The sequence below is a fragment of the Solenopsis invicta genome, chromosome 1 (assembly GCF_016802725.1).
Source record: "Solenopsis invicta isolate M01_SB chromosome 1, UNIL_Sinv_3.0, whole genome shotgun sequence".
In the NCBI taxonomy this organism is placed as follows: Eukaryota; Metazoa; Arthropoda; class Insecta; order Hymenoptera; family Formicidae; genus Solenopsis; species Solenopsis invicta.
The window spans coordinates 32698363-32719370 of record NC_052664.1 but is presented as its reverse complement, the minus strand read 5'-3'; the positions used below and the strand labels follow the sequence as shown (position 1 = coordinate 32719370).

The 21008-nt window shown below is 33.9% G+C and overlaps 5 protein-coding genes, 1 long non-coding RNA gene and 1 other non-coding gene across 7 annotated transcripts; 4 read left to right on the top strand and 3 right to left on the bottom strand.

Annotated features, from left to right (window-relative positions):
• The first annotated feature begins 333 nt into the window (after positions 1-333).
• Positions 334-3328, top strand: LOC105194016 (60S ribosomal protein L27a). The gene is made up of 6 exons (XM_026134438.2): positions 334-431; positions 748-811; positions 1978-2075; positions 2460-2609; positions 2882-3017; positions 3204-3328. The coding sequence occupies exons 1-5, from the start codon at positions 429-431 to the stop codon at positions 3008-3010; spliced, it is 444 nt and encodes a 147-aa protein (XP_025990223.1). The 5' UTR covers positions 334-428; the 3' UTR covers positions 3011-3017; positions 3204-3328.
• On the bottom strand, positions 3315-4643 carry LOC105198694 (splicing factor 3A subunit 2). Its single transcript, XM_011165514.3, has 2 exons — positions 3951-4643; positions 3315-3801 (listed from the first exon to the last, which is right to left on the bottom strand). Exons 1-2 carry the CDS (start codon positions 4494-4496, stop codon positions 3523-3525), a joined length of 825 nt encoding a protein of 274 aa, XP_011163816.1. The 5' UTR covers positions 4497-4643; the 3' UTR covers positions 3315-3522.
• Positions 4644-4878: 235 nt separating this feature from the next.
• Positions 4879-7484, top strand: LOC105198692 (WD repeat domain phosphoinositide-interacting protein 4). The gene is made up of 7 exons (XM_011165513.3): positions 4879-5201; positions 5294-5561; positions 5643-5883; positions 6204-6352; positions 6476-6577; positions 6894-7012; positions 7087-7484. Exons 1-7 carry the CDS (start codon positions 5156-5158, stop codon positions 7194-7196), a joined length of 1035 nt encoding a protein of 344 aa, XP_011163815.1. The 5' UTR covers positions 4879-5155; the 3' UTR covers positions 7197-7484.
• Positions 7449-8700, bottom strand: LOC105198693. The gene is made up of 3 exons (XR_850888.3): positions 8401-8700; positions 7694-7819; positions 7449-7608 (listed from the first exon to the last, which is right to left on the bottom strand). It is a non-coding gene; the product is annotated as an uncharacterized LOC105198693 (long non-coding RNA).
• On the top strand, positions 8590-8696 carry LOC113003749. Its single transcript, XR_003268662.1, has one exon. It is a non-coding gene; the product is annotated as a U6 spliceosomal RNA (small nuclear RNA).
• An 802-nt stretch (positions 8701-9502) lies between the features above and the next one.
• On the top strand, positions 9503-12323 carry LOC105198691 (phosphatidylinositol glycan anchor biosynthesis class U protein). The gene is made up of 4 exons (XM_011165512.3): positions 9503-9975; positions 10482-10684; positions 11196-11877; positions 11960-12323. Exons 1-4 carry the CDS (start codon positions 9846-9848, stop codon positions 12211-12213), a joined length of 1269 nt encoding a protein of 422 aa, XP_011163814.1. The 5' UTR covers positions 9503-9845; the 3' UTR covers positions 12214-12323.
• A 560-nt stretch (positions 12324-12883) lies between these two features.
• LOC105198713 (regulator of nonsense transcripts 3A) lies at positions 12884-19842 on the bottom strand. Its single transcript, XM_039450325.1, has 7 exons — positions 19434-19842; positions 17208-17622; positions 16955-17106; positions 15047-15698; positions 14525-14745; positions 13229-13396; positions 12884-13144 (listed from the first exon to the last, which is right to left on the bottom strand). Exons 1-7 carry the CDS (start codon positions 19569-19571, stop codon positions 13073-13075), a joined length of 1818 nt encoding a protein of 605 aa, XP_039306259.1. The 5' UTR covers positions 19572-19842; the 3' UTR covers positions 12884-13072.
• Between the last annotated feature and the right edge of the window lie 1166 nt (positions 19843-21008).

Here is a 21008-nt window from a genome sequence, read left to right as displayed (position 1 = left end):
TTTCATGATTAATGAAACTACTAGAGCTTATTGGTCGTTACGTTAATCATGAACTGTAAGTATGTAGAAAGATAGCGACTTCGCAGTTTGGAAAATTTCCCCATGGACAGAATCAAACCATTTGTTTTCTGTTCCTGAACTCCCTGAATTAGTGTGCACTTAAAATGAAATAGATATATACTTGAAAGTTAGTGAAAGCGAGAAGAAACGTTCGAGTGCAGTCTAGTGCAGGAATAGAAAACAAGCCTAAAGTCCTTGGGTGTACACTTATTTAGAAAGTTCAGGAACAGAAAACAAACGGTTAATTTCTCATTTATATTGGCAGACTTGATACGGTTCTCTGCGACACTCTGCGGAGTCTGCTGTTGTGGTGGGAGTACTTACTTCCGCCATGCTCTGCGGTTCTTTTCCTTCATCATTTTCTTGCGATGGTGAGTGTTTTCGTTTTGAGGTCTTTTCGGAATAAATCTGTCGATATCGGAAACATCATCATTCCGTTCACCGTTTATTTGCCATAAACGTACAATTGAGATCATCGTAGATAACTTTCTGTATTTATTATACTAACGAAAACAATATTGCAATATATCTAATCATTAAAAGTAAACGTTAACCTAAATGATCTCTATTCTGTAGATATCATTAACCTCAATTTTTTTCCGAATTAACCGATAATTTTTGCATTAATAATATTTTATATATTATTAGCGTTTGTCTACTTTTTATTTCTTTATTGTGTTTCTTTAGTCTACACACAAGAAAAAGACCAGGAAGCTCCGTGGACACGTGAGCCATGGCCACGGTCGCGTGGGTAAGTTTGCACGGTACAGTATAGCTATAGGCATATACGTAAAAATAAATAAAAGTCTAATCTCTAATGAATAAACAAGTATGATATACATTTATAAATTTGTGTGATAAATGTTCATTTCTAACAATGTAAATTAACTTTAGTTTTAAAAATTAGAAGTGTACATTAAGATCTATCTTGACAAAAATAAAAAAAATCAGTATTCACAGTCCAATTTTATATTCAAAATTATCTCAAGTGCATGCATAATACATTATTTAGCCTGGTTTAATATTTGGTGAACAATGATGCGTTATGCTTTAATTGGAAAGCATTTTTTAACTTTCTGTAAGCAACTTGAATCTGTTTTGGCACAAGAGTGATTTTATTTTCACATTTTACTGTCCAAGTTCAATTTTTATTAAACACTTAAAATTTTTAATAGATAAAGGTTTTAAAAAATGTTACAAAGTAACTTTGAATTTTTTTAGATGTTTCGAAAACCTAAAATACTAAAAAAAAATACTTAAAAAATTTAGATTGCGTAGTAAATAAAAATATTACCTACAAAGCATTAACCTTGGTCTTTAAACATATGATTTCATTGGTTAAATCAACTTTTAATACCACTAGAATCAGACAAAAGATGCTCTTGAATATAAAATTAAATTGTCAATTATTAATCATCTTTTAAGATACATATTTGACAAAAAAAATCAAATTTTTGTTAACCCTTGGAAGACGTAACTTTTAAAGGACTGTGGCTGGGTCATTTCTGATTCACACTAATTTTATATGGTGGGTGTGTGTGTGTGTGTGTGTGTGTGTGTGTGTGTGTGTGTGTGTGTGTGTGTGTGTCTGTGTGTGTGTGTGTGTGTGTGTGTGTGTGGTGTGTGTGTGTGTGTGTGTGTGTGTGTATATAATACAAACACATAATTTATATTTTCCATATGTGATGATTTGCAACGGGCGGACTGAAAAGTGCTGTACAACACTTATTTCTCTGTTGAATGTTGCATTCTGATTATGATATATTAAAAATATAATGATAAAATATTTAAATGCGATAATTTAATTATATTAAATTTTAACTTTTGATATCAATTTGTTTGGTTTTTCTTTTTACTGCACAAGTATATTGAAAATATACTGATTTATATTCTGTTTTTTTCATTTACATCTTTCAGGTAAACATAGAAAGCATCCAGGTGGTCGTGGTAATGCCGGTGGTTTGCATCATCACCGAATCAATTTTGACAAGTATCATCCCGGTTATTTCGGAAAGGTAAAAATATATTTGTTGTACAATAATGTATACAAAAAAAAAGACTAGGCTAATCTTACTATCTTTGGTTAGCTTTAACCAGCTGATTAAATTTGAGAATTACTAATGTAAAACTTACAACTGATATTATTTTGTTTTCTTTAAAAAATGACAAAATAATACAATTAGTTTTAAGTTGTGCAAAGTTGATAATTCTCAAATTTAATCTGTTGATTAGGCTAATTGGAAATAGCGAGACTGGCCCTATATATTGATGAGACTATATATTTTTCACCGGCGAACTGAATTACATTGATTGTTCTTAAATATCTGAATTATTTTGCAACATGTAAAACAAGGGTTGTTAAAAGTTTGTATCTTCTAATTTGTTTCTTTATTTTACAGCTTGGTATGAGGAATTATCATCTACGACGCAACACCAAATGGTGTCCTACTATAAATTTAGACAAATTATGGACTTTGGTGTCTGAACAGACGCGACTGAAGTACAAAGATGTTGAAGGCAAAGCGCCTGTAATCGATCTTGTCAAAGCGGTAAGCTGTAGTGTTTTAACTGTAATTTTGTATGATTGCGCGTGCGCGCGGGTTTTTTTTTTCCATACATGATGATTTGCAACGGGCGGACTGAAAAGTGCTGTACAACACTTGTATCCCTGTTGAATGTTGCATTCTGATCATTATAAAATATTTTTAAAAAATTTTTTATGATATAAAACATCATTGAATGTGATGATTCAATTATGTTAAAAGTTTGCACTTATATTTTAGTCCATAAAGTACATACTGATCAATATTAACTTTTTCAGGGATATTACAAACTCCTGGGAAAAGGACGCCTTCCGAAACAACCTGTCATTGTAAAAGCAAAATTCTTCAGTAAACAGGCCGAGGATAAAATCAAGGCAGTTGGTGGTGCGTGTGTTTTGTGCGCGTAATCATCGAGTAGGTTTATTTTTCTTTAAATATTTGGCGAATTTTTTGTTACTGTCGTGAATCTAGCTGCCTGAAAACTGTAGCATTTTTATTGAAATGCTTTGCGTTAATGTGGGTTAACACTCTAATAGTTTTGTAAAATACCTTAAAATTAGTGGTAATGAAAATGCTAATCTATACACGTTTTGTTTGCAGAATTTCAATCTCTATAAGCGTATACTTCACAAGTACTCAAACTTCACTGAAACGTGTGAAACAAAAAAATCAAGATTAATTTATGGAGGATGTATTTCGATGAAATAAACATTTTTTTAAGCACATTTCTCGTTTTTATATCTTTTTTACAAGTTGTCCTATATTTATAAATGAATTCCATATTATTATAGACTAAAACTATTCATTCTTGACTTTTGTAATTCATAATAAAATTGATTCCGCATGTTGATAATGAAAATAGCACTGACACTTCTTAAAAAAATTTTATAATAAAAGATTTGTCTCGTCCTCAGATTTCTTATGCTATGTGAGGTGGTGGAGGAGGTATTTGCATTCCAGTTGCTAAGAGAGCTGGCGGTGGTGGTACTGGATTGAACATGGGTGGCCTGGGTGGAGGTGGTGGTACAGGTACCATTGGACCCAATCCTGGCCTTATTAAAGGAACTGGTGGTGGTGGTACTTTTCCCACAGATGGCTTCTCATTCTTGAATGCAAATTGCAAGAAAAACTGTTTGGTATCCTTGTTCCAATGAGTCCAGAATTTTCCCTCTGCCTTTTCCACTTCCCTGCTGGGTACCTATAAAATTATAAAAATTTTTGCACGATTAAAGATATCATTTAAATTCAAACAAGCAAAACTTTCTATTTTAATTGTTAAAACATATTTAATCTAGTGATGAAATGGGTAATCGAAACATTCAACAAAGAAACGAAGCAACTTCTTACTTTAAAAGCGATAGTCTCGTATGGCTCAGCCGCGAACAGAAGATATTGCCACTTGCGATCCGGCGGCTCGACCCTTTGCTCGTAGGCGGACATAAATCTGTGTCGGGGTATCACGTTATCCGCCACCTCCGGATAATCCACTTGAAACAGCAGACTCTGCTGACCGGACTCTGGATCGCGTTGTTTGGTGACACGGTAACCCGGTCGACCGATCTTGACAAACTTCTTCGGCTCAACCCGGGGCTTTTCCGGCGCGAGAGTCTGTGGCGCTTCCTTGGCTTCCTTCGCGGCCCTCCTAGCCAGATTAGCCTGGTGTTTCTTGCCCTGCGTATGCGCTAGATAACTGCCCTCGTTGTTATGTAAAGTGAGACACAGTTTGCACTCGTACGAGCCCAGATGATTTTTCATGAAATACGGATCCTTGTTTAGATCGATAGTCTCGAGGGCGAGCTGACGAAGCCGCTCCCGGCGATCGCGATTGCTCTCCGACCAGGAGGCAACGCCGCCGCCGCCGGTTTTACCACCAGGACGATTCTGAAAATCCATCGTTGCTCGCTAAAAACGGTAAACCTGTTTCGGGTCGGTAAAACACTGGAAATGAGGAAATCGTTGTTTGCAAATACTCGTCAACGTTATCGTAAGAAAAATTAACCTAACCTAAACCTAACCTAATCTAACTTTGATTTGCTTGGATCTTGGATTATTATGATTGTGGAACCATGTTCCACGATATTACTAGACGACATACTCGTGAACACTAAAGAGGAGTGATATTTCTGAACGCAACCCTGTGATCACAATTTTGATTGGACAGCATTCAGTAATAATGAGAAATCAACCAATCTCAATTCTCAATGTATGATGGTCAAGAAAAGTCTCAATATCTTTCTTTAGTGACTTTTGGGACGCATTGATTAATAATGATCTTTCCTTCTTCTTTGCTTATCGTAACTATTCGTGCTCGCTGATATATGAGAAAGCACTTGTTGACTGTAAATAATAGAAGTGTGTTGAAATTTCAATAGATTTTTCTCTGGCATACAAACTGGCCGTAGATCATGATTTAAAAATCGGACTGCCATTAAAAATTGATTTTTTCTGAAGAGAGAAAATAATCTCGAATTCCGTTGAAAAAAATTGCATCTGTTATCAATCACCGAGACGCTTCGTCGAGTTTATCAATTGCGTGCGTGCCGTGGGTCACGATGGCTGCGAGAGGCATTCATAACCTGAGATTCAATCAGGATCAAGGTAAATTTGAATTGGCAGCTAAAACTGCAAGATTCTTTATGTTTACTTTATTTTATTTTTTTTTATTTTGAGACATTACCTCTCTTTCACAGGTTGTTTCACATGCTGTATGGAGTCTGGACTAAGAATCTATAATGTTGATCCGTTGGTCGAGAAGGCACATTTCGATAACGATTTAATGGGAAGTATTTCCATAGCTGAAATGCTCTGGAGAACGAATGTGATTGCCGTAGTGGGCGGCGGTAACCGTGCTAAATTTGCCGATAATACTGTTCTAATTTATGACGATCTGTCAAAAAAGTTTGTCATGGAAGTAACCTTTACCAGTCCTATTAAAGCAGTCAGATTGCGAAGGGACAAGTATGAAATCTTATACTTTTCTCATTATGTAAATTTTTATATTGGACATTTACACTATAAAGGATAATTCTTATGTTGTAGAATGATAGTGGCGCTACAGCGAGAGATTCACGTCTTTTCATTTCCCACACCCGTTCGAAGGTTGCTGACGCTCGAAACTAGAGACAATCCAACAGGTTTGGTAGAAATAGCAACGTTCGCGACAGCACAGAGGCAATTGCTCGCCTTTCCTGGCCATAAACTCGGTAGTGTACAATTGGTAGATCTTGGAGCTACTGAGGCTGGTAGTTCCAGTGCACCTGTTACTCTTTCAGCACATCAGGTATTTTGACTTCTCATTACATAGCTTTTCCTTGTTCAATATCAAGATTTACTACTTATATTTTTGGTTCTTCTTTTTATGTTACACAGTATTTTTCCATACAAAGTTCTTTATATGTGGTATAGTAGAATTAAATCTAGTTTTTTTGTGCTAGATACAAAACTGCTAGAGTAGTAAGCTGTTCAACATCTTCGTTGCTTTAACTTGATTTAATAGTTACTTAATATTTAATTGAAATTGATACTTAATATAATAGTAATGGGAACAGTTGTGTCATACCTCTATTTATTATATTCATGTATATGTTGCAATAACAATAGGGTGCACTAGCGTGTCTGGCAGTTAATGGAAATGGAACCATGATCGCGACTGCGTCTGTTCAGGGAACTTTAATCAGAGTGTGGGACTCTGTGCGCAGAAATTTATTAGTTGAATTGAGACGCGGTGCCGATCCTGCTACACTCTACTGGTCAGTATTACAAGATTAATATTGCCATGTTATTAACATTACTATAGTACCATTAATGTTTTTCATAATTATGTTTCTTAATATATACATATATATATATATATATAAAATTTTTTTTTTTAGCATAACGTTTAGCAGAGACTCAGAATTCTTGTGCGTCTCAAGCGATAAAGGGACAGTGCATATATTTGCTTTGAAAAATACCAGCTTGAATCGACGATCCACGTATGTGAATAGTGCCACTTTAAATCAGATAGTGATTTTGCTATGCTATATATATGTACAATAGAACCTCCTTAATTTTGGCCCTCTATAATCTTTACATTCCTTCACACGTACTTTCTTAAACACTAATATCGTATCTCCTTTTTTTTATAAAATACCCTCACCACAGCACGAGTCTACCAATCGCTGTGTATTTTTTTCACGCAAGTACTCGTACTGAGGGTATTCTATAATACTGGCTCTTATCGCCCTATAGAGTCATAGTTAAGGAGACTACTGTATATGTATATAAATTTATATATTATCTCACTTTTAGCTTTTCAAACATGGGTTTCCTGGGCAATTACGTCGACAGCCAATGGGCACTGGCTACCTTTACAGTACCTCCCGAATGTGCCTGTGTATGCGCGTTTGGTACACACAATTCTGTGATAGGTAGTGTATCTCAAGAAGAAAAAAAAGATACATTTTACTTTATCCTTAAGCCTTTCATTTTATTGTAATTTCAGCTGTGTGTATGGATGGCACGTATCACAAGTATGTCTTCACTGCGGAGGGCAGTTGTAATCGACAAGCATTCGATGTCTTCCTTGACGTGTGCGACGACGATGATTTTTAACACAAGGCTTACCATGTGTGTGTGTTGTGTGTGCATGTATGTGTATATGTGTGTATAATTACAAGGCTATGTACTTGCAACGAAATTTCTAGTCGATTATGAATGAAATTTCTTGTATGTGATAATTGTACAGGTAATCGAATGTCCGATTATGTGGAAAGTACATAAGTCATGGGAAAAATAATACCCCATAAAGTCCTTGAGTACAATCTCTTTTTATGACTTGTGTACTCTTCATAATTAATTATACAGTTTTAATAAATATTAACATTTATTTTGTACAACAAATAATCCATTTTAATTTTATATCTATCACTTATCCTTTATACAGAATTTTTCTAAGTATTTTTATAAAAATTTCCAGACTTTAATCATACAGGTCTGTCTGAAAAGGCTCGTTCTCGAATTCTCTCTAAAAGAAAGTTAAATTATTACTACTCGAAATTATGGTTTATTGTGCGACATTTAGTTATTTATTAATAGAAAAAAATATTTACTATACGGTTCGGGATTTAACATGGGTCTTATCATGGAAGCATAACAGCATATACTTATAAGTCCAACGAAGCTTCCGACAAACACACCATATCTCCATCCTTTCAGTCGCATAATTCCTAACAGATCTGTGAGCAAAAAACCAAATACAATAAACATCATTTAAAGTAAACTTTTCACTTAAAGGAAGCTTCTGCTTTAATCACTTAAACGTCATAAACCTCTGATTGATGAAAAAACATTCTTATACATATATCTTCTAATACTTTGAAGACTTTCATTTTTGATTTATAAAGATTTTTGAATAAAATTCTTTAAGACTTTTCAGGTTTTATGAGTTTTCTTCAACAATTATAAAATGAGAATTCTTAGACTATTTCAAACTTCACATATATAAAAAATTCTGTAGCAAAATGTAGACTTGCTCAAACTTCTAGTATATTCTAATTTATATAAAAAAATTTGTGAAATTTGTTAAAAAAAGTTATAAAATTATACAGAAATTTAAAAAAATTCTAATATACGTACAAAAATAATAAAAAATTTATATGTGAAGAATTCTAACAAAATTTACACCAAAAATATATTCAGTTTAATTCAATAACTTTAGAATAGGAAAACATTAGAATTTGATTTGCAACAACATCACGACTTGAATCTCAAAAAATTGTTTTTTGATTGATCAATCATTAAATAGTCTTCAACTTACTTCCAAAGTTATTAGTATTCGATACCCCACCGCAACTGAACTAGTGTACTCCATGCCTGTTTTTCAGGTTACATTGCAAATGCCTAATTTCACCGCTAGGTGGCGAAAATATGTATAACTTTCTGTTTCTCGCTAGCGCCTTCGAATGTAGTACTTAGTATATAAGCAACGTTATAGAATCCCACTTTCGTACTTGCTTCGGCAGTACATATACTAAAATTGGAACGATACAGAGAAGATTAGCATGGCCCCTGCGCAAGGATGACACGCAAAATCGTGAAGCGTTCCACATTTTTTGCAGTCGGCGTGTCCTATCCATTATTTATTTATTATCAATAATAATAATTTACATAATAAAAGTTTTAATAACTGATTGATAAGAAGCACAGTTAAGTTTCTTTAATTAATAATTAATGACATGACAACAAATTAATATCTATATAAATGACTTTGTTTTATTTGTATAGAAAGTACTAGAATATATTGTATAATTTTTTTAAAAATATGGAATATAATTATCATAACAATTGTGCTATTGTCTAAACTGAAAAACGATTCGAGTTAAACAAAAAGTTACATACTAAGAAACGAAGAATATATAGATCCATTAGATAAATGATTTTTTAAAATAAAATTTCAAAGTTTTTCACTAATATTTTAGTTTTTTAATAATAGTTGTCTATAGGAATAATGTATATTTTTATGACAAAAGATTAATTATTTTTTAGGATAACAGTTTAATAGGTACCTCAAAATTATGATAACGTATAATTATAATTTACAACATTTGTAATTTTGTCCTGAGTGACTTGATCTTAAATAAAACTTCATAATTAATTATTAAATTTAATTGACACTGAGATGAAAATTCTTATCAATCTCAATGGGATACGAGCTGTAAATGATATTTATTAATGACACACAATATATAACATATTATATGATAATTTGATATCTGAATCATCTAAAGTATTCAAAGGTGAATGAAATTTCCATCGAAATGCGGTAGTTCTTTCAACGCGTAATTGATAAATAAACGCGCGTTTTATTGCGTAAAAGAGGATCGGGGATCGGGAGTGTCCAGCGAGCGACGTCGCGACGTGTCGAGCGTCGCCGTGGAGCCCGGTGGAGCGCGAGGCGCGACAAAGTATCGACGGCGCGCTTGGGCGCGCTTGGGCGCGCTGCTGCGGTCATCTCTCCGCGTTCGCGGTATGATCGCACAATCGCGACAATTAAAAGGATAATTGTACGACGCGTAGAGGTGTATCGCACGAATCAAGTGACGCTCGTAGTCGAGGCAGGTGACTCGTAAGACTGTCAGTTTATTGATAAATATAAAAAATATGCCCTCCCGGACGCCGGTGTTACGATAAGGTTACGTCTCCACGAGCGGGACAAATGAACCGATTGTAGTAGTAAGAACGAGAATATCGGATAAAGGGATCATGTCGAGAAGGTGGCTATCGAATTTCGCGCTGGCCGGCATCATCAGGCTGCTGATAATGAACTCCGAATACCAAAAGATCATCGGCAACCGCGTCGAGGTGTCGACCGCCTTAAACTCCTGGAAGAGAGGTTAGTCTTAGAGACCTGCCTTAACTCGATTCTTCTTCACGAGCGAGATGAGCCTAGTTTCATGTTTGATTTTTAGTTTATCAACCAAAAGAAATTTACAGGGCCAAATTTGAATCATGCGTACAGAATGATATTAATATTAGAACTGATAACGTTTATTTTTACTATTCAAATATTAATATATTTGAATAATTACACCTTTGCAAAAATTAAATAGAGGAGAAAGGAGAAAATAAATTGATCAATTTAATCACACACACACACATACACACACATACAACACACACACACACACATATATATATATGTATGTATATATATATTGCTGCAAAAGTTATGGGAAGTCTTAAATCGCTCTATACTCCATTATAAATTTAAGTAATTTTCAAAAAATTTACAAAGTTATTTTGTAACTGTTTCAACAGTTCTAGCGTTGAATACAATTTTGATTAATTAGGGACAGGTTAATTTCGCAATTGCGGTTCAATACGTTCTTGATTTTACAGTGACCGAAGGAGTTTACCTGCACAAGATTGGCATAGATCCGTACGAGGGAGATCTGTTTCACGAGACTCCAATTGGATTGTATGTGTTCAACCAGATGCAGGAATATTTACCGCAATGGGCATTATTTTTGCTGTTTGTTGTTGTGGACCTAACAACTGCCCTGTGCCTCGCTCTTGCAGCAAAACATTATGCGATTGAGTTGGTTAGTGCAATATTAGAATGCTCGTACAATATTAGAATTTAATCCTAGTGTTTTGTTTGAATTTTCTCAAATAGATTTACATTCATGAACAAATAAAAATAATATAATTACATTTTTAAATAAAAAATATATTAATAAAACCTCTATGATAATTAGATGTACAAAATATTAATTTGCAATTTATTCTTTCGAAATCTTATTATTTTTATTTTTATTTTTTTAAATAGTCATTTACCGATGATTATTTATGAACATAGTGATCATAGTGTCGTATTGTTTAGATCAATGTACTAAAAAATTTTAAAAAATAAATTTCCCAGAAAAGACATTATCCATTAACAGACAGTATCATAAATGCCAGAAAAAGGTGTTTTTAATAAGATAAAATATTAGTGGCAGTAAGAAAATACAATTTTGTCAAAGATCTGAACGGAACAGCAGGATTAAAAACGTCTAGTTTGAAATCTTTGTGCTAAAGATGCTTCGGCATTGACTTCAATTTAAATTACAGGTAACAAAAAGAAAAGAAGAAAAAGATGAGAAGTCTAACAGAGATAATCCCAGCACGTCCGCTTTGTACGTTTCCGCAGCTTATCTATTCAACCCATACATAATTCTGAATTGCATTGGCCTAACAACCACGGTTTTCACCAATTTACTTTATTCAATTGCGCTGGTATCGATGACAAGACGTTCCATGTTCTGGAGTTGCATTTCAATAGCGTTATTGACATTACAAGGACTCTATCCAATATCGCTCATGGTACCGGCAACTATCTATGTCGCTAGTACGGCAAAGAATAAAAAAATTAGTATTGTTACTATGTTAATCATATTTACGAGCATTCTGGTGGCCCTATTCGCCATTTCTTACTGCATCATGGAAAGCTGGTCGTTCTTGTGGAGTACCATCGGCTTCATCCTAACTGTTCCCGATTTACGTCCGAATATCGGCCTATATTGGTACTTTTTCACGGAGATGTTCGAACATTTCAGATGGTTGTTCATTGCGTCCTTCCAGATAAACGTCAGTTTACTGTACATAGTCCCCTTAGCGTTGAGATTACGACGCGAGCCGATGTTATTAGCGTTCTCCTATCTAGCGATAGCTGCCATATTCAAATCTTATCCGTGCATCGGAGACGTCGGTTTTTATATATCTCTATTGCCGCTATGGAAGCACTTATTCCAACGTGAGTTAAACTCGTATTTTCATGATATTATTCGGAATGATATGAATTATTCTCTAACACACGTCTCGCTTTTTTTTTCTAGACATGCAACAAGGATTCATTGTAGGTTGTTTTGTATTGTTTTGCACAGTCTTCGCCCCAACCGTATGGCATCAGTGGATCTACTCCAGATCGGCAAACGCCAACTTTTACTTTGGGGTAACCTTGGCGTTTGCGATAGCGCAAATCTTCCTTTTAACGGACATTCTATTTGCCAGTGTGAAACACGAGTTCGCAGTTCAGCATGGTATCAATAAAAAAGTTAACGGAAATGAAGTTAAACTGCTGCTCGAATAAAATATGCTTTTCTAGATCGAAATGTATAATACCCTGCCGATGAATAATGATAAGTGATATCATGTCTTTGAATCATTCGCCATGTAAAAATAAATAGTTTTTTACAAAAATTTGTCTATTTTAATCGATTGATACATACGTTTATATTTTTTTTATTACAGAATATTTGAATACTTTTTAAAAATCATGATAAATTCTTTGCATCAAACCTCTAGTATACATACATAAAAGACTGTGGAATGCATGCAGAAAGCGTTAGCGTACTCTAGAATATTTTGGATAAAAATGAGAAAATTCATTCTCAGATACAAAAAATACCAAGACATGAAACAAAAGATTTTCAATATATCTCACAGATCATAGCGGATCAATATTTTTTATAAATATGTCCATACTTGATATTTTATCCATAAAAAATTATTTTAATAAGTAAATAGCAAAACATTGACTAAACATACATACATACATACATATATATATATGTATATATATATATATATATATATATATATATATATATATATATATATGTATAAAAAAACATTTTCAGTTATCAGACAGAATCTTCTGTGTAATCACTTTTATTTTATACGATAAAAATTTCAACAATCTTCAGCAATGTTCAAAAAATATTAAAATAATTGACATTTTTCTAGCTGGTTTAAATATATTTTAATGTGAAAAAAAGTAATTTATTTATTTATTCTTTAATATTACAGTAATAAAACTGCGTCTAAAAAGGGGGAAGAAAAACTCGTGAAATATACCGATATAATCAGCCTATGTGAAATGTTTATCTAACACATCACACACATATAAAGTCATTTTATAATACATACAGCAAAGATGACGATATGTTTTATACAGTACAAGGAAAATTATACATGACAAATCTGCTGTATGCAGAAGTCAAAGCGTCATCGATGTATATCTGTAGATAAAGAATGATTAGAATTGAAAATGAGAATTACGTTGCATCGCGGGTGATGCTGCGTTTGAATGTCATTGAGCGTACTTCCGTCGCACCAACTTTTCCAGACTTGCCGGTCGTAGAGGAAGCGCTGGGGTTTGGCGTGGGACTTTGCGACAGGGACGCACGTTCGTCGCTAGATTTCTCGCGTTCAAGCCGCTGTTTGCTAAACTTGCCCATACCAGGTCTATAAATCTCCATCGCCGGGCGATCCTACAATCGATTAGATAATCAATATTTTTACTCAAATTAATATATCTATTATGAGATAGAGGGTGTTTGGCAACAGATACGAGAAAATTTTAAGGCGTGATTTTAGATGATAAAGAAAGATGACTCAATCAAGACTGACAAAAAAGTGCGATTATAAATGTTTAAATATTAATATGCTTTGGGCACTTTTTATATAAATATTTAAATATTCAAAATTAAAAGAAGAAAGCCTTAATCACAATTTTAGTATTCGTTAATTTTTGTCTTATTTTTATTATCTAGAAATACGTTGCTTAAAGGATATAGCAGAATAAGAAGTGATTTTAGGCGTGATAAGACTTGGCAAATTTTCTTTTATCTAGGTGGATATTTTGCTCTATAAAACGATTGATTATGCGCGGGGCTCAAAATCACTCTTCTTATTCCGCTATAATCTTTATACATAAGGACTTAACATTCATCCGATTTATCTAAAGGTTGAGGTTGGCAGAACGGTGAGAGAGATCACAGAAAATGCTGTCCTTTCCTGTTCTTTTTCTACGCGCGCATTGTGTACATTTCACGAGTAATACATCACGGAAAGAAATATAAATCCAAGATAATCATTGAACAAATAATTAAAAGATATAGGATACATTCCATGTTTAAAAAGGTATATTTACTTTGCATGTTTATGATAAATTTTTCTTTGCATAAAGGGAAACTATCGAATAACGATACAATTGTACTTTTACACAAAATGTCTAAATTATGCAACACACAGCTCACATCTTAAGATGCTGATCAGTGCTAAAGTAACACCAGATCTATTATCCTCTACGTGTAACATAAAAAATTTTGATTGAAAAAATATTCTATTGCGGTAAATAAACCAAAATATGTATTTAATCAAAGTGAATAAACAAACTACGAGTAAACAAATCACAATATTGCATTACTTAGAAAATGAAAACTACTAAATAATTTTTCTTCAGAGATAGACAAGCGATTTACGATCTTTGCTCATAAAAATGACAACTGTAACGAAAGTAATGGAGGTAATAAAGATCCACAGGATTGTGGACAATGCTTTAACATTGAAGATTAAGATTCAATTCGGGCTATATTGCCATTAAAAAAAGCTTTTACCTTATTTCGTATTCTACGCTCCAATCGTGGATCTTTCTTGTCTTTTTCTTTCTCCTCGTTATCATTTTTCTGAAGATTACTTTGGCCTCCTCCATCTAACGACTTGTGACGTCGTAAACAGTTGCCATCACCTGCGCCGCCTTCGCCACCACTTTCAAGGGAATTACGTCTCTTTACAACTTTTGATTCTTTATCTTTGGAATCGTCTTCATCGTTAGCATCTGTGCAAATGTTTGTTACCATGTTACATTTGTCATAAAAATATTTGCGCACAGATATCCTCCCTCGTTTATTTAGCGGATACATAAAATTCTGTTGTGTTGTTAATTAGATACACATTCGTCAAAACATGTACTTATTTTACGATAAAAGAGTAACTACTATCTAGTTTTGTACAAAAAGACATTAGATTTCTGAAGGAAATTAATAAGGCTAAGAAAAATGAAGAAAAAAACAATTATATATATATATATATATACACACATATACACACATATGTATAATTATATAATTTTTTTTTACCTGCATTGACTGAATCCTTTCCTTCTTCCAAACTATCCCGGCAATTTTGTATCGCGTCTGTCCCCGTTACTCTATCCTCGGCAGTATTACGTTGCTCACATTCGTTGTCTTTGGCATGCCTCAAGTCATCTCCATTATAGATAGACTCTTTGCCATTTTCATTTTCCCTTTCCTGTAAAATATCGTGTTCCTCCTTGGCTTTCTTCGAATTTGTATCGTCTCCATTAGCATCAGCAATCTGTTTTTTCGTCTCCGCCAACTTCTTTTTCTCTTGTCTCATTTTTTCGTAACTTTTCCCACGTCTTTCCTCCACCTTTCTGTCTCTGGACTCCCTAAACTCTTCCTTTATCTCGTACCTCCTGTCGTCTCGGAGATCGATTCTCCTCTCCTCTCTATCATCGCGTCTTCCATAAGGCTTTTTCTCATCGTATCGCCGTTGTTTAACCTCTCTTTCCTTATTTCTATCGTCAATTCGCTCTCTATACCCCTTAATGATAGGTTTAATTTCTCGATCTCGCATTGGTTTTTCTCTTATTTTATCGTCTTTTTTGTTTCTATTTTTCAGCTCCTTCGGTGAAAGTTTATCTCTCTCTTCTTTATTCTCTTTATCGTCTTTACTCGATTCTTTATCCAGATCCGGATTCCTTAAAACCTGTAAAAAAATTAAAAGCCGTGCACGTTTATTATTTCTATGCTATTATTTTAATGCAGTGGGCAGGATAAATATTTCAAATTTTTATATTGATGCTCATTAAACGATTTATTGTCAATGCAGGTAGCAAAAAAAGGATGATGATAGTAAACATTTACACGAAAATTGAGCCGAAATATTTAGCCGATGCCGACACTATTTTTATGTATTTATTCCATTTTATAATCTTACAGACTTTTCACCATTTTTGTATGTCATATTTCTTCGTCATAGCACTCACGAGTTTGTCTTACAAAATATGAAACTCAGTTATCAAATGTAAATATAAAGATGTTTTTAAGTTCTTTTCAAAAATTAGGTACAGTTTTACAATTAAAACAATTACAAAGTTACATGGAATTATATAAAGTTTCGACAAAATCGTAAATATAAAATTAATTGTGACAAATATGCCATAAATGCTCCTTTATCGAGAACCATCACCAAACCAGCTCGTCAAATCATTGATTTTCCACATGTCTCACGATGCAGCAGTGAACCAATTCGCAAATCCTGAGCCCATTCTTTTCACGCACCGCTTTGAAGTAATGTACGGTGTATTCTTTCGGTGTAAATATTGTACCACATTTTCGTAGATTAAAATCAGCATGAAATTCGCGGCTACTAACGTAAATGAAAATAATTTCAATATGTATTCTAACACATTAAATAATTTTTTAAATAAGAAAAAATACTACGAGGATCTGTTTTTGCTAATAAAAATTTTTTTCTTACATGATCGCCTTTGTGGAAACAGAAATTAGTTTTGCGATTAACTGGATTACTGCCAGTTAAATATTGTTTCTTGACATCAAACGTACTTCTAATCGGTTTTGTCTTTCTAATGTGCTCATAAAACCTTTCGTGAGTCTTATACAATTTTCCTTGCGCCCGATTGTATAGAAATCTATTCATGAAAATCTCTTCTCCGTATTTATATGTACTTGCGTTTTCGACAAAGTATTGAAAGAACGCGTCTTCAAATTTGACATTTGTAGGGTGAGATGTGGGAAAGTTGGGTGATTGTTCGTCTTCCGCGTTATATACATGCTGTAGATGAAAAACGTTCGATATCAGCAAATACAGTAAAGAATGGCATATGTAGTACAAAATTGTCCTTTAGTTACATTGGATAAATAATTACAAGCAAAATATTATCCCATATTCCATACTGTATTTGTTGCTGTACCCATGATGTATACATTTGATTATTTTACCTTAGAGATAACAGGATCGTCTTTGGTTCTCCGCCTTTCCATATCCCTTCGTCGCCTTTCCTCACGTTTCTCATCCCTAAGACGTTGTTTCTCCTGCTTACGAAGTTTCAAATATTCGAGCAGTGGAGTTGTCATGATCTTCTTCACTGTGTCTGTATCACACAATCATTGTAATATTAAAGCACTCGTTTCTTATTTGCATACATGTATATATTTTTTACTCGAACAAGAACACAAAACAATAAGTACTTACTGTCTGGTGGTTGGTAAGAATATTCGGTTTTCGATTGGGCTACACTCGAATCAATTTCTTGATTTTTTAAATTCTCTAAGAAGCTTATGTAATACGAGTCACTCTCGATGGTGCCACATTTGAGATCTTTCTTCTTGCCTGCTCGTTTCTTTGGTAATCTTTGAAAAGGCGCAAATTCCACTACTGCGGGATATTCCACTCCTTTAGAATCTACGAAGACGTAGTTGTCAAACTTCTCTCGAAACATGAAAATGTCTTGCTGCTCCATGAAATTAATATAAGCTCGAGAAAATGCGAACTGCCCGAGAGACATGTCAGCCTTCACAAAGTACATATAGTCATGTTCCGGTAATGGAGAGACTTGTTCTAAGAATTGATCCTGAGTCATTGTTGGAGGCAGTCTTCTGATCACCACCTAATCCCAATCAATAATAAATAATATTATATTTTGTATAAAAGTCAATAAATTAGTTTGAAACATAAAAGATATCATCAGATAAAAATACAATGCGTCAAATAAACATTTTATATACACACACTTTGACTGGATGATATTAACAACCAAATAAATTATCATAATCAACTCAATCATTAGCCTTTAATCGACTATCTTATATGTAATATTCAAATTAGAATTATTATCGAAGATGGTTAAAACCTGGGATTGAAATGTCTACATGTAATCTTTTATATATATATATTTTTTTTTTCTCCACACACAAATGTCTGTATTTGGTTCATTTTGTCATGACATAATACTTACTAAAAAAATAATATCTCCTTAAAAGACTTTTATAAGCTTAGGCATAAACATTTTAAAATAATGGTTATGTATTATCTTCTAATGCTTAGTTTATTAATATATTTTAAAACTTTTATTCTAAATCTCTTTTTATATATATATATATATATATATACATACACTTGACAACAAAATTAAGGGATTACCTGCTCTAACTTCGAAAAATAGGTATCATTCAAGAGAGTGTAACTTTGTCAAAAATGATCGTTAAAAAATGTTAAAAAAAGAATTTCAAAGTTTGAAATCTCTAGTTTTGAGATTGATAAGTTATTAACCGATTTACAGATTGTTTACGAAGTTGCGCGGATTCAAATGGGGATGCGTCAAATTTCAAAATTTTTTACAAATTTTGTAAAGCTTCACGACGCGAAATAAAAATTGCACGCAAATGCGGTTTACAACATTCGAAAGCGTGGATCTTTACTTTTAATTTGCGTACTTGTTGAACGTTGTTCGATTTTTATTCATTGAATTATTCAACATTAAAGCAAAAAAAGGCCATTTGTGCTTCAGTGTTGCCTAACTCAGTGAAAACAAATCGTACAAAGCTCAACAAAAACGCAAATTAAAGGTAAAGATTCACGCTTTCGAATGCTGTAAACTGCATTTATGTGCAATTTTTATTTCACGCTGTGCAACTTGGCAAAATTTTTATAAGATTGTAACATCTGTTAGATTTTTTTTACAAACTTTGCAAAGCTCTACGACGTGAAAGAAAAATTCCACTTTTATTCACTGAATTATTCAACATTGAAGCAAAAAAGGCCATTTTTGCTTCAGTGTTGCCTAACTCAGTGAAAAAAAATCGCACAACGCTCAATAAATACGCAAATTAAAGGTAAAGATCCACGCTTTCGAATGCTGTAAACCGCATTTGCGTACAATTTTTATTTCACGTCGTGGAGCTTGGCAAAGTTCGTAGAAAATTTAGAGATTTGACGCATCCCCATTTGAATCTGCCTAACTTCGTAAACAATCTGTAAATCGTTTAATGACTTATCAATCTCAAAACTAGAGATTTCAAGCTTTAAAATGTTTTTTTCAACATTTTTGACAAGGTTACGCTGTCTTGAATTACGCCTATTTTTTGTAGTCAAAATAGGTGATCCCTCAATTTTGCTGTGTATATATATAAAAAAATTTCAGACGTTTCAAACAGAACAGCAGGGAATTTTCTGTTTAGTTGTTCGTTTAAAAATAACTGGGTTCGTGTATAATATAATTTTACTAAAGCTTGAAATTATTTACATATTCAGAAGATTTGGCCTAAACTAAAAAAAATCCAGCCGGTTCTATTTCCTTGTTATCTAGCATAACCTATGTCCAGTTTTGGACTGTTATTAAAAAAACCTGGAGGTAAAGGATCATCCTTCACAAAGAAATCCGTATATAATAGAAACGTTGACCCGAATCACCCGACAAACCTTCGTTATGGGACGACATTTTTCTTTTTTATTATCCTTAGTTTTTCCGACTTCCGACGAATTGGTCTGCGTGTCGTTCTGCACCGAACAGCTGTCGTTTTGCGCAGTACTCTCGGATTGTTGCGCTTCTTCGGTCATTTTGACTCACACAACACACTTGCGATCACTTTCCGAGATTCAAGAGGAACTTTCGTCGCCGTACTCGTACCAGTTCGAGATATACAATCAAACAATTTTGCCTTCTCGAAGATAAAATAAAAGGCCCCTCTCTGCGTCTACGCGACTGTCACGGCCATTTTCATTCGATCCTGCCAGATGCCAGATCCTGCGTTTGCACAGGACTGCGTTCAGAAACGTAGCCAGGATGCACAGATATTATTTATCAATCGGTGCTTTCCATTTGATAGCAAACAACATTCTATTGGTCGATATTTATAGTTTGTTCTTAAAATCAATCTCTTTTATCAATCTCGTATGTACACCCAAGGACTTTGATTCTGTCCATGGGGAAATTTTCCAAACTGAAAAGTCGCTATCTCTCTACATACTTAAAGTTCATGATTAATGTAACGACCAATAAGCTCTAGTCATTTCATGAATCATGAACTGCAAATATGTAGAAAGTGGTGACTTCTTAGTTTGGAAAATTTCCCCATGGACAGAATTAAAGTCCTTGGGTGTACCTTTTATCTCGAGATGAGATAAAAGGTTTGTTCGAGTTGCTTGAAATCCCCAAAAATTTTTGCACTCGAGATGAGATAAATATATATTCGACCGTGAGAAAGAGAGAGACGACGAATGGGGGAATTTTCCAAACTGAGAAGTCACCACTTTCTACATACTCGCGGTTTATGATTAATGTAAGGACTAGATTTTATTGGTAGTTACGTTAATCATAAACTGTAAGTATGTAGAAAGATAGCGATTTCTTAGTTTTGAAAATTTCCCCATGGACAGAATCAAAGTCTTTGGGTGTACCATTCTAAGATGCCATCAACCAATCAGAGAGCCGTATTAGCATCTTAAGACGTTGCTTAAGACGATCTTGAAATAAGAATCGATTATGAATACTGGTCAAAGAATTGTATTAGCAACGGTATCTTAAAACGTTACTCAAGTTAAAGTTGGTTTATAATAGCCGTAACCGTAAGAAATTGGCCAATCATGGTCTATTTATAGAAGAATAATCGACTGTGATTGGTGAATTTTTTACGGTTGCGACAATTATAAACAAGCAACTTTAACGCTCTTTTATGAAAGTGGCAAAATAGCAAATAAAATTATTCGATGGTATTCTCCCATTGGCTATTAAGCCACTTTCGTATATAAAAGTCATTCGCAAGTTTTCAAGAATAGAACCCCTCAGTTAAGCCTGCCGCAGACGATACGTTTTTTCTTACTGGATTTCTAACTGGATTTTCTTACTTGCTACCGTACGGGCAATGGTACTGGCAGTGCTACTGGCCATGGCTTCACACGGTGTGAGTTTTCGTACGGGCTGAGCAACTGAAATTACTTCATAGAAGCGGCACGCTTAAATATGGATGAGATAGATGAGATGGATGAAATTATTGC

Excerpts from the sequence above, each read along its gene's own strand:
- LOC105198694 (XM_011165514.3), bottom strand. The coding sequence starts at position 4,496 with ATGGATTTTCAGAATCGTCCTGGTGGTAAAACCGGCGGCGGCGGCGTT. Across the intron at positions 3,802-3,950 it reads ACGAGACTATCGCTTTTAAA|GTACCCAGCAGGGAAGTGGA; the intron begins GTAAGAAGTTGC and ends ATAATTTTATAG.
- LOC105198692 (XM_011165513.3), top strand. The coding sequence starts at position 5,156 with ATGGCTGCGAGAGGCATTCATAACCTGAGATTCAATCAGGATCAAG. Across the intron at positions 6,353-6,475 it reads GATCCTGCTACACTCTACTG|CATAACGTTTAGCAGAGACT; the intron begins GTCAGTATTACA and ends TTTTTTTTTTAG. Across the intron at positions 7,013-7,086 it reads TACACACAATTCTGTGATAG|CTGTGTGTATGGATGGCACG; the intron begins GTAGTGTATCTC and ends TTGTAATTTCAG.
- LOC105194016 (XM_026134438.2), top strand. Across the intron at positions 812-1,977 it reads CCATGGCCACGGTCGCGTGG|GTAAACATAGAAAGCATCCA; the intron begins GTAAGTTTGCAC and ends TACATCTTTCAG. Across the intron at positions 2,610-2,881 it reads TAATCGATCTTGTCAAAGCG|GGATATTACAAACTCCTGGG; the intron begins GTAAGCTGTAGT and ends TAACTTTTTCAG.
- LOC105198713 (XM_039450325.1), bottom strand. The coding sequence starts at position 19,571 with ATGACCGAAGAAGCGCAACAATCCGAGAGTACTGCGCAAAACGACAGC. Across the intron at positions 13,397-14,524 it reads AGCGTAGAATACGAAATAAG|GATCGCCCGGCGATGGAGAT; the intron begins GTAAAAGCTTTT and ends AATCGATTGTAG. Across the intron at positions 13,145-13,228 it reads GAAAAGTTGGTGCGACGGAA|ATATACATCGATGACGCTTT; the intron begins GTACGCTCAATG and ends CTTTATCTACAG.
- LOC105198691 (XM_011165512.3), top strand. The coding sequence starts at position 9,846 with ATGTCGAGAAGGTGGCTATCGAATTTCGCGCTGGCCGGCATCATCAGG. Across the intron at positions 10,685-11,195 it reads AACATTATGCGATTGAGTTG|GTAACAAAAAGAAAAGAAGA; the intron begins GTTAGTGCAATA and ends TTTAAATTACAG. Across the intron at positions 11,878-11,959 it reads ATGGAAGCACTTATTCCAAC|ACATGCAACAAGGATTCATT; the intron begins GTGAGTTAAACT and ends TTTTTTTTCTAG.